General features: G+C 49.1%; 1 protein-coding gene across 1 annotated transcript; it reads right to left on the bottom strand.

The window, feature by feature from the left end:
- Positions 1–1,855: 1,855 nt before the first annotated feature.
- SAXO3 (stabilizer of axonemal microtubules 3) lies at positions 1,856–8,421 on the bottom strand. Its single transcript, XM_084805017.1, has 5 exons — positions 8,266–8,421; positions 7,665–7,853; positions 4,655–4,816; positions 3,699–3,826; positions 1,856–2,355 (listed from the first exon to the last, which is right to left on the bottom strand). Exons 1-5 carry the CDS (start codon positions 8,419–8,421, stop codon positions 1,947–1,949), a joined length of 1,044 nt encoding a protein of 347 aa, XP_084661143.1. The 3' UTR covers positions 1,856–1,946.
- Positions 8,422–12,106: the final 3,685 nt, after the last annotated feature.

Consider the following 12,106-nt stretch of genomic DNA (forward strand, 5'->3'; position numbering starts at 1 on the left):
CACTTTATCCTCACAACAACCCTGTGAGGTAGGCTAGGCGGATGAGTGACTGCCCAAGATTACCCCATAAAATATTTGGTTGAGTCAAGATTTGTCCGACTCTGAAACACTAACCCAGAGGTGGGGTAAGCGTGGCCCTTAAGATGTTTTTGGACACCTCTGATTATCCCTAACCATTGGCTATGGTACCTGGGGTTGATGGGAGTTGAAGTACTACAGTATCTGAAGGTTCCCCACCCTCTGCTCTAACTGCACCACCACACTGGCTCACAAATGTTGGATTTGAACCTGGGAAATCTGGCTTCAGCTCTCCATCAGATGCTACACATTTACTCAGATGTATGTTCCACTGTGTTCATTGGGGCTTACTCTTGGGTAAGTGTGCATGGGGTTGCAGCTGAACTCACCATCTCTCGTTCTAACCTACTTCCCAGGTGGTTTTGAGGATAAAATGGGGAAACGTCATGTAAACTTCCCTGAGTTACTTGCAGGAAGGGTGAGATGCAAATGTGATGAATAAGTGCTTGTACCTCATTTCCAGGTATCTCTTGCTTTCACACTAGCAGGGCTGTCCAGGGGGTTTACAGAAGCTCGGGCAGATGTGGTACTGGGGGCCCTGCTGCCGCCGCCCCCCATGATAAATGCAGCAGTGCCAAGAAAAATGGTGCGCACAGAAAATTGAGGCAGGGGAGCCCTTGTGGGACCAGGGGCAAATTGTCCCAGTTCACTCCCCCTCTTTCTGGGCAGCACTGCATACTAGCCACATCTACCAGGCATTGGTGCCATTGTGTGTTGTCTGTTGCAAGGGGCGGGCAACTTGTAGCCCTCCAGAGGTTGCTGGACAGCACCTCCCATTATGCCTTAGCATCAGTGATGCTGGCTAGGGCTGATGGGAGCTGCAGTCCAACAACATCTGGAGGGCCACAAGTCGCCCACCCCAGGTCTACTGTGTTCAGTCTGGCAGTGGTTGCTGTGCTCCAAGCACCTCCCATATACGGATGGAGATTAAAATATCTTGCAAGCAGACATTCAGGACCGATTCATTTCTTACACTCCTTAAGACCCCCTTTGACTCAAGTCATGTATTTCATTTTCCTTCGTGCGATGCACTAGTTTGTGGAATCCATCGTTGCAGTCCAATCCTTTGAGCGTTTAGCCAGAAGTACGTCGCATTGCATTCAACAGGCCTTACGCCCAGGCAAGTGTGTAATGATTACAGCAGGGGTGCAGAACCTTTTTCCACCAGAGGGCCGAATTCCATTTTGGGGAAGGTCTCGGGGGTGGCATTCCAGGGGTGGGAGGAGCCAAAGGCAAAAAGGGCAGGACAAAATACCAGCATATTTGGTGTAAAGCTCTTCTGCCAGTAACTAAGCCTTAGGAGAGGCATTTCAACCTTTTAGAATGGAAATGGGGAAACAGCACAAATGCCAGCTAACTACCAAAGGGGGGGGGGGCTTGGCTATCTGGGGAACCCAGTAGGACCAGATGTGCCCCCCCCAAGGGCTGGATTTGGCCCTGGGGCTTAAGGTTCTGCATCCCTAGATTATAGTCTTTGTGCTTCCCTCAGCAAATCTTTCTTCAAATTAAAGTACAAATTGCAAAACACTAGACGACATTTTAACTGGATCATTTTGAATCTGGGATTGACTATTGCAAAGCACTGCCCAAAAGGTGCCCTTTTCTGAATGCCTCTAAGGCAGCCTTCCCCAGCCTGGCACCCTCTAGAGAAGTTGGGCTACAGTTCCCATCATCCACAGCCAGGATGACGGGGAGTTGGAGGGCACCAGGATGGGGAAGGCTACTCTAAACTTCAAGCTGTGAGGTTACCACAGCAAAACAAAGACAGAAGCAAAATGATAGTGATAATTGTTTGAGTTCTTTGTTTCTTTGAGTGGCAGAAAGGAGGAGAAGCACATTTGTGCATAATTGCTGCTGCACCTGGCCTCTCACACTGGCATAGGTTTGCCACTTCCATAGCACTTATACTCTGTCTCATACATGCGCGGCACGCACATGATCTCCACCACGGGCACCTGGCACGAGACAGTGGGTGGCTGCTCCACGGGGCAGAAGCGGTCCCAGGTGCGCTTGTAGTCATTGGGAAGTTGGTAGGATTCTTTTGCCAGGCTGAGGAGACCACGGTGGGGAACTGCGCTTATGTTTGGGGGCAGGCGGGGCACCCGGGTGGCCTTTGGGAACTGGCTGATGTCTCGCATTGGCCCAGGTACCCGGATCAGAGGGTAGGAATCCTGTGCCTGGGGGTTCTCCTTCAAGCCGTGGCCCCAGGCCTTTGGGTAACCTTCGCACTGCCAGTATGTCAGAGCATCTTTCCGGGCGTAGCCTTGTAGTTCCTTCCTGTAGGGGAATGGAAAGAAAGCTGTTGTATAGGTAGAGGAAATGACTGTCAGACTCAGCAGGCCTCAAACACAGCAGTGCTTTATTTAGCACACACAGAAGTGAAGAACTTAGCAGAAGCTCCACCCACAGCTGCTACTCCCAACTCTACTAGAGCTACCAAGGTTAAAAAAAATAACTAGCCCACAGTAACACCTCCCCCCCCCCCCCGAATACATAGCAAGAGCAAAGGTAGAATCAGATCACTTACTTTCTCTGGAAGAGGAGCAAAACCAAGTAGCTGAGGGGAGAGGATGTTTGCAGGGCAGGAAGAGGCTACCTGACGGCAAGTGCTGTGTTTCTATGTGCTGGTATTTTGGGGAATTGCAGAAACACTGCGGAGTATGGCACTGGCCATACAATTCAGCTTCCAATGAATGCCACCCTTCATTTAAAATAGCAAGTTTCTGGCCCCTGTGATTGCAAAGATAAGCTTGAAACTGCGTGGGCATTGCCTATGAACATTGCAGAACCCTGAGGAGCTGCAGAATAAGAGCTCCAGTGGTATGAGCATGGGTCTTCTGTGCCCTGTGTAGCTCCTTGCCTCTTCCTGGTAGGACTAGCAGAAACAGGATAAAATATGCTTAATTTGTACTGTTGGCAGAATTTGGGTTACAATGGACAGATACCACAAGCCCAATGAGGCGAATAGCCCTCTCTCCGTTTTGCCCTACCAACTGGTATTCAGAGGTCTCCTACCTCTGATCCTGAGGATATCATCTAGCTGACATTAGTAGCCTCAGCTATTATTCACCATGAATCTGTCTAATCCTCCTTTAAAGCCATCTAAAGGCACAATCCTATGCCTGTTTAGACAGGAAAAAAAGTCCTAAAACTGGCTGGGGAATGCTGGGAGTTGTAGGACTTTTTCCTGTCTAAACAGGCATAGGATTGCACCCTAAGTTGGTGTCCGGCACCATATCCTGTGGAAACAAACTCCATTATTTAACTCGCTGCTGTGTGAAGAAGTCTTTCCTTTTGTCTGTCCTGCATAACCTACCATTCAGCTTCATAGGATAACCCCACATTCTCGTATCATGAGGGAGAGAGAAAAACGTCTCCCTATTGCACGTTCTCCACACTGGGCATCATTTTATGCAACTCTGTCATGTTCCCCCCTTACTCACCTTTTTTTCTAAATGAAATAGCCCCAAACGCTGTAGTGATACCTTTCTCTCGTAGGGGGAGTTGCCCCAGCCCCCTGGTTATTTGGGCTGGCCTAGCTCCTGCAGGGAACTGTTAGCAATAGCTGACAAGTGTAGGGGTTCAAGGCAAGGGGAGAGAACAACAGGAACGCTACTGACTGTGTGAAGGGCCGGAAGTCCTGGGTGGTGATGGACATATAGGGTTCAGTGAGCCGCAGAACTGCCTTGTCGCGGACGTAGAAGGGATTGCCCGCCAGCTCTTCGTTCCGTGTGCTGGCCACAATGGACTGCAGAGAGAACAACATAAAGGCCATTGTTGGACAAGGCAGTCTTGAACCTCTCAGCCAGTTCTCCCTCTATTGCAGAAGAAACAGATGAGGAGTTGATTTGCCCCAACCAGGCCTCAGCATACAGACATCCTGGCAGGGGACACGCACACATGCACACACATACGCTGTAGGGCTGTGTTTGATTTCCCACAATGCCCTGGAGGAATGCAATGTCTGGAGCATTGTGGGAAATGTCAACAGCAGCTCCCTCTTGCTGCTGCCACTGCTGCTAGGTAAGCCCTCCAGGGTCCAATGACTCAGTGGACACCGCCCGCCAAAAAATCCGGAGCTGGCCCTGACCCCAACGCAGTCGTAGCTCCTGCATCTCAAACATACATGGTCTCACTCCATTATACACACACATGGAGCAGGAATACAATGAACACTGAACAATATTTTACCTCATTCCATGGACAGCACGCAACTATATCCAATCAATGGGTTAGATCCAGATTTACGCTGGATCAACTGCACTGGTGGAAGTGGACTTCCCTGCTTCCTCTTTCCCAAGGCAGCCCCTCCAGCCCCCTGAAAATGCTATACAGAGACTCCAGTGAGCTATGTCATGTGGGGGGGGGGTCTCCACCAGTGGAGCCCTTTGTCTCAAGCAAGGCAGACCCTGGATCCAATGCCTATTAGCAAAATGTGCAAAACGAAGCATCCTTAATTTGAGAGTTCTGACTCTGGTTAAAATAGAGAAGGCTGGTTTGGCCTGAGGGAAGAAGGCTTTGGGGGTGGGGGTGGGGATGTCCTCTCCTCCCCCCTATCCCCTGGAATACCTAATACCTTTGATGCTCCATCTTTGTGATGAGCTGCCAACCCAAACGGCTGAGGCCCAGCATGAAAGGTGGGCTCATGTGGCAGATTGGGCCAGCCAGGGTAGCGGTCCTTCATCTCACTCTTCTGGTTGCCCATGGTCAGTGGGAACCTCCAGGCTCTCAACTTCAGCTGTTGGGAAGAAAAGCAGCTTAGAAAATTGGAGATAAATACAAGTGGAAAGGGGACAGTGGAGGATGATCATCGTACCTGGGCAAGGGTGCCCTCTGGTGAAAAAGTCAGAAACTGCCATTTCCAGTCCCCATCTCCTCGTTCGCTCAATTTACATTAAAGATGCTCGATTTCCTCCAGTCCTCATGATTATTTGACTCACCTATATGCCCAGTCAAGCAGTTAGATTTCTTTTTGCACCATTTCCCCTCTACTCAGCACTGGTTAGGCCTCATCTTGAGTACTGTGTCCAGTTCTGGGCACCACACCTTAAGAAGGATGCAGACAAACTGGAGCCCATTTAGCCTTGAGAAGAGAAGACTGAGGGGACGGTTAGAGCAATATGACAATGCAACCAATTACTTAGGGAGGTAGTGGGCTCTCCCATGCTGGAGGCATTCAAGATGAGGCTGGATAGCCATCTGCCAGGGATGCTTTGACTTGGATTCCTGCATTGAGCAGGTGGTTGGACTTGATGGTCTTCTAGGACCCTTCCAACCCTACTATTCTATGATTCTATGTCCTCTGGAACTTTTCTTCCGCATTCCCCATCGTGACTCCCTTCCCCTGCCTGGGCTATAGCCAAGGTTGGCTGTTCCCCTTAGAGATATACTAGCCACCCTCCCAAAAATTCTGGCCCTGTCACTCCCTGCTCCAGCCCTGCAGACCTCACTCCCCTTTTACTGTACCCAAAAGAAGCCCCTCATATGGTTGACAAACATTTTACCTTAGACCCCACTCCTTTTGCAGACAACCCAGGAGTCCCTGATCCTCCCAGTTTTTACTCTGTTTGCAATCCTATGTACATTTACTTGGGAAGTATATCCCATCGAACTCCATGTGGCTTATTTTTGAGTAAACATGCATGGACTATAAATGACCTACTGGATCATCTTGTTCGTGTTATTTATTTATAGCAGGAGTGCAGAACCGTAGGCCCCTGGGCCAAATCTGGCCTGCCTGCAAATCCCAGATAGCCCCTTGGTCCCACCCCCTTTCCCCTGACCACCAGTTGTTTGGTGGTTTCTGTTGGAAGAAGCAACAGCCATTAGTTAAACCCACTGCAAGGAGGGGGAAATAACTGCTTGAAAAGCCAGCCACTACAGGGTGTAGGGTGTTGGGGTGCTGGTTTGGTTTCACTTTTGCCTACTTCCTTTGCCTGCTTTAATTGTAACAAGAAGATGCTTGTTAATATTAATTAAAGGTCCTGTTTACGCATGCAGTTGTCTTCTGTCTTAAGTGTGGTCAGACCAAACTTCCTCTGCAAGTTTCCTGGCTTTTGCACAGTTTTTTCCCCGCATCATAAAAGGTTGCAATACCTCTCCTAAGGCTCACTTACAGGCCATAAGAGCTTTAGGGCACAATCCTATGCACATTTAGACAGAAACATGTCTTACAACTCCCGGCATGCCCCAGCCAGCCATGGAGTTGTAGGACGTTTTTCTGTCTAAAAGTGCATAGGATTACACCCTCAAGCTATGACATGCTGTTAATATATTTCCTATTTTGGCCCTGCCCCCTTTACCTTCAACCTGCCCATCCCTGGACTACAGCCAGCGTCTCCAAAATTGAATTCAGCCCTAAAGCCGAAAAAGGTTCAACACCCAATTTTAAGAATTTTTATCGTGTTCTGCAAACGAAAAAGGTTCCCAGAGCAGCTATCCAAGATCACTAATAAGACAGTACCAACCCTCAGGCTTACAATGGGTGGGTAGAAGGTAAATCTAGAATCATACAATAGTAGGGTTGGAAGGGGCCTACAAGGCCATCGAGTCCAACCCCCTGCTCAATGCAGGAATCTAAGTCAGAGCATCCCTGACAGATGAGGTAGATCTTGGGGTGATTTGCTGTAGATTGGCAAGAATTTCTGATAGTTTAATAAGAACAGCAACAAAATGCCCCACCCCACCACCCCATCCTAAATGATACCGCTAAAATTAAGAGAGCTTGAATTAACCTGCAGTGGATTTTTGTGTGAAAGGATTATGAGCGTCGTTCAGTTCTGGCACTCAAATAAATAAATAAATAAATAAATAAATTCTGGGCTCAGGATTCTTTAATTCTAAGCGTATTTCTTTTGCATCAGGCTTTGGTTGGTGGATCACTAGATCCTAGTTCAAAAAACAACAATCCGCCAAGGTAGATCCCACAAGCCTGAAGTCTACCCACTCCTGGTTTAAAAACATGACACAAAAGAAAAAGAACTTAGGAGGGAGGAAGAAAAAAGCAAACTCAAGACAGGGTCGGCAACCTGGTGCCCTCCAGATGTTTTGGAGCACAATTGCCATGAACTCCAGCCAGGGATCATGGGAGTTGTAATCCAAAACATCTCTGGAGAGCAACAAAACATCTGGCTGGCAGGCAGGGAGGAGGCAAGCTCCAAGCAGTTGTGTCTTCTCTGCCCATGGATGGGGCAAGGCTGGTCTCTCCCCCCGCCATGCCGTTCCCCCTCGGAGGCAGGGCTCCCACCCATTCCCTCTCTAGCAAGCCACCAGCCGGCTTCCCAGTCCCTTCTCTCTTTTACACCACAGACAGTGGAGGCTGGTGGTGCTGATTTTGGTGGGGCTATGCACCCATTCTGGGTTTCAGTCAGAACCAGCCAGAACTCTACAGGAGCTATCCACGGTGCTGAACCTATTTGGGGGATAGGCTTCATTTGGATGGCTCCTTCAGAGTTATGACTGAAACCTAGACTGGATCCTCAGCCCCACCGAAATTGGAGCCGCTAGCTTCCACTGACCACAGACCGCCCCCCCCCCCCACGCCACCTTCTATAGCCTCCCCACCTCCGAAACACGCCATTAATTACCTTCTCTCGCAAGTCTTTATTGTAGAGGACGTCCCAGTACGGGTAGGCGACAGAGTAGCGGGGCTGGCCCAGCACTCCCCCGTGGGTCTTCGGGCCATAGGCGAGTTGCATGGTGGTGGCCAGCCGTGGAATGACCTCATCTCGCCACGCTTTCCCAGAGGCGGGAGGCAGCGGCTCGTGGATCGTGGACTGGTGATGGGGGCGGTTGTGCGGACGGGGAGGAGTATAAAGGGCAGTAAACAATCAGAGCAAGTGGATGAACGGATGCAAACAGACCCCAGGTGTTTTTGTAGCACCCACTAAGCCAGCCTTCCCCAAACGGGTGCTCTCCAGATGTGTTGGATTACAACTCCCATAATCCCCAGCCAGCTGTCTGGAGGTTGTGGATTGTAGTCCAACACATCTGGAGGGCCGCTGGTTGGATTAGGCTGCACTAGACCCATTCCCCTTCAAAGGACCTAGGCGTCCTGGTGCTAGGCACCACTTGCCCTGCGGAGAACCCAAAAGTCGGGGATCTCAGCCCCCCACCCCCAAAATCATATCGATCCCACCAATCCGAATCGAACTAGCCAGCCCCACTCGATGTCGCCCGCTTGCTCACTCGTGCATAGGGCGGCGGGAAAGGCAGCGGGGGGCTATAGTTGAGCCCCACGCCGCTGCTGGTCAGTCTCCAGTCTTGCCGGCGTCCCTCCGGAGCCCCCAGCGCCTCGGAGTCCACCTCCCAGCCGACGGGGAAGGCGGAGAAAGTGCCTGCCATGCCCGCCTCTGCTTTTTGGACATGGCTGCAGGCGGGCGCGGGTGCGGAGACAGCCGCGGGCGCCAACGAAGGGGCGGGACCCTGGAATGTTTGGGACAAACGTTGCCATGGAGATGGAACGCTCGGCAGCCGAGCGTTCTATCCGCCCTTTGTCAGCTCTGGATTCGATCGTGCCTTGGGGAGGGCGCCCGTGGGGGCGGGGTGTGCGTGTGTGAGTGGGAAGAAGCCAGGACTTCTGCAGTCTCTGGTAATGAGAGGCGGATAAAAGGATCGCTGCTCCTGAGTCATAGAATCATACAATAGTAGGGTTGGAAGGGGCCTACAAGACCATCGAGTCCAACCCCCTGCTCAATGCAGGAATCCAAGTCACAGCATCCCTGACAGCTGGCTGTCCAGCCTCGTCTTGAATGCCTCCAGTGTGGGAGAGCCCACCACCTCCCTAGGGAATTGGTTCCATTGTTGTATTGCTGTAACAGTCAGGAAGTTTTTCCTGATGTTCAGCTGGAATCTGGCTTCCTGTAATTTGAGCCCATTACTCTGTGTCCTGCATTCTGGGATGATTGAGAAGAGATCCTGGCCTTCCTTTCTGTGACAACCTTTCAAGTACTTGAAGAGTGCTATCCTATCTCCCCTCAGTCTTCTCAAGGCTAAACATGCCCAGTTGTTTCAGTCTCTCTTCATAGGGCTTTGTTTCCAGTCCCCTGATCATCTTTGTTGCCCTCCTCTGAACCCTCTCCAGCTTGTCTGCATCCTTCTTCAACTGTGGTGCCCAGAACTGGACACAGTACTCCAGATGAGGCCTAATCAATGCTGACTAGAGGGGAACTAGTACTTCCCGGGATTTGGAAGCCATGCTTCTATTAATGCAGCCCAAAATAGCTTTTGCCTTTTTTGCAGCCACATCACATTGTTGGCTCATATTCAGCTTGTGATCTACAACAATTCCAAGATCCTTCTCGCTTGTAGTGTTGTTGAGCCATGTATCCCCCATCTTGTCACTGTGCATTTGGTTTCTTTTTCCTAGGTGCAGAACTTGGCATTTATCCCTATGAAATCTCATTCTGTTGTTTTCTGCCCAGTGCTCCAGTCTATCAAGATCACTTTGACTTTTGTTTGTCTTCCAATGTATTAGCTATCCCGCCCAATTTTGTGTCATCTGCAAATGTGATCAGCATTCCCTGCACCTCCTCCTCCAAGTCATTAATCAAAATGTTGAAGAGCACTGGGCCCAGGACTGAGCCCTGCAGTACCCCGCTCGTTACCTGTCCCCAGTTTGAGAAGTTCCCATTGATAAGCACTCTTTGAGTCCAATTCTGTAGCCAACTGTGGATCCACCTGATCGTTGTTTCATCTAGCCCACTTTGAGCTAGTTTGCTCATCAGGATATCATGGGGCACTTTGTTGAAAGCTTTGCTGAAGTCGAGGTATATTATGTCCACATAAACAGCATTCCCACAGTCCACAAGGGAAGTTACTTGATCAAAAAATGAGATCAGATTTGTCTGGCAGGATTTGTTCTTGACAAATCCATGTTGGCTCCGAGTAATCACTGCATTGTTTTCAAGGTGCTTACAGACTGATTGCTTTATAATTTGCTCCAGAATTTTCCCAGGGATTGATGTCAGACTGACTATAGTTCCCAGGTTCCTCCATTTTGCCCTTTTTGAAGATAGGGAAAATGTCCTCCAGTCATCTGGCATTTCACCCGTCCTCCATGATTTCTCAAAGATAATAGACAGTGGCTCTGAGAGTTCTTCTGCCAGTTCGTTTAGGGTGCAGTTCATCTGAGTCAACAAGGATGGGATTGGATGGGCTGCATGCAGCGGAAGCTTGCATTGCTACTGTTCACCAGTAGGTAGCAGTGCAGATTTCCATTGCATGCTGCCCAATCCGATCCATGTTGACTCAAAAGTAAGCTCCCACCACTCTTCTCTAAGCCAGCCTTCCCCAACCTGCTCTCCTCCAAATGTTTTGGACTTCCACTTCCATCATCCCCGGCCAGCGTGGCCAATGGCAGGAATGGTGGGAGTTGTAGTCCAAAATGTGGAGAACACCACATTGAGGCAAGGTTTTCTTAAACCTTTTCTGCCTCACTCCTACATAAGGGTGCATTAGAATGGAGGTTTTAGTCAGGCCATATTTCTCATTATTGTTGTTGTTATTATATACAAATGCGGACTTCTCCTGTTCTGGGTTCTAGCCAGCCATGCCCACTTCCAAGAGCCCCCTTCCCCGCCCCCTCCCAAAAGACATTCAGCATTTCGTAGCCATGGTTGGGGTGTGGGTGGGGGGTGGGGGGTGGCCCTCTTAGAGCGCAATCCTAAGCATGTTTAGACAGACAAAAGTCCTACAACTCCCAGCATTCCCCAGCCAGCTATGCTATGGAATGCTGGGAGTTGTAGGACTTTTGTCTGTCTAAACATGCATAGGATTGCACCCTTAAGAGGTTTTTCCCCCTAAAGTTTTTTTTGTGTGAGTACTTCTGCAAACCTCAGGGTTCCCCAGCATGCTGCTACCTCCCTCTTGTTCCTCAGGGGCCCTCTTTGGGCTCCGTAGCAATCATAGACATTTGGACTCCGTAGCAAGTCGGTGTTTTTTTCCCATACATTTAACCTTTAATGTAATTGTCACAGTCTGTAACGTTTGCAATTTGTTTCCCTCTGACCTCACTGGTAGCCATTTTCATACACACAGAGACAGAGGGACCCATGTGTGTATATACCTGCCAAGCTAGGATAACACATCATGCATCTGATGGAGTGCACTCTAGTCCACAAAAGCTTATTCCATAATACATTTATTAGTCCTTAGAGTGCTGCATGATTCTTTGTTGTTTTGGGAACTTGCAGATTCACATCAGCTTAGAGCTCTCAAATACTGGAACATATTTGTATAGACTGCACACAGAGAGGTAGGAAAACCACTTGTAGAAAAGAAAGCCAAAGATAAAGTTAGGTTCTATCTACATGGGCATTGTCTGAGGGCATGATAGAACCTCTTGAATTCCATACTGGTAGGATATAAATACACCCACGTGCGTGAATGCACGCACGTGGGTGTATTACATGGGTGTAGTAGAACAAACCAACCCTAAAATCTTATTGAGAGAGAAGTACACACACATTCTCATCTTCAGATGGACATAATTTCTCCGGGTGTATGGACAGGAATTTGACCCTGGACAGAAGTATCAACTCTGATAATTGTCCCTATGTAGAAACCTTCTTTTTTCAAAGGGATCCCAGAAACGGGTGAAGTTTAGCTTCTGGCTTGGCCCACTCAATTTCTAGGAGATGGACTAAGTTAACATGCTCATTTCAGGCCTGCCCCTGGCTGATGCCTGCAGTGGTGACTTATCAGTACATTTTTTCTTTGAAGTTATATCTTTCCTTTGCTATGCTACACAGATTCTCCAGCTGTCAGGTCCTTAAAAGAGTAAAGAATCTAGATTTGTTGACACCTTAAAAAGACTTAAATTTATAGTGGCATAAGCTTTCATGGACTAGAATCCATTTCATCAGACGCATGAATTGTTATCTTAAGTTGGCATACACATACACATGCACGCACACACATAAACTCACAGTTGTGCCATTCCCCCCCCCACAACATATACACACGTGTATATATGCATGCCAACTTGGGATAACACTTCATGCATCTGATGAAGTGGACTTTAATCCAT

The sequence above is a fragment of the Heloderma suspectum genome, chromosome 6 (assembly GCF_057233095.1).
Source record: "Heloderma suspectum isolate Gila_16-S chromosome 6, 16-S_ref, whole genome shotgun sequence".
In the NCBI taxonomy this organism is placed as follows: domain Eukaryota; kingdom Metazoa; phylum Chordata; class Lepidosauria; order Squamata; family Helodermatidae; genus Heloderma; species Heloderma suspectum.

Coding starts and splice junctions, on each gene's coding strand:
- SAXO3 (XM_084805017.1), bottom strand. CDS start 8,421: ATGGCAGGCACTTTCTCCGCCTTCCCCGTCGGCTGGGAGGTGGACTCC. Junction 7,854..8,265: donor TCCCGCCGCCCTATGCACGA/GTGAGCAAGCGG, acceptor CCCCATCACCAG/TCCACGATCCACGAGCCGCT. Junction 2,356..3,698: donor GACTTCCGGCCCTTCACACA/GTCAGTAGCGTT, acceptor ATTCCCCTACAG/GAAGGAACTACAAGGCTACG.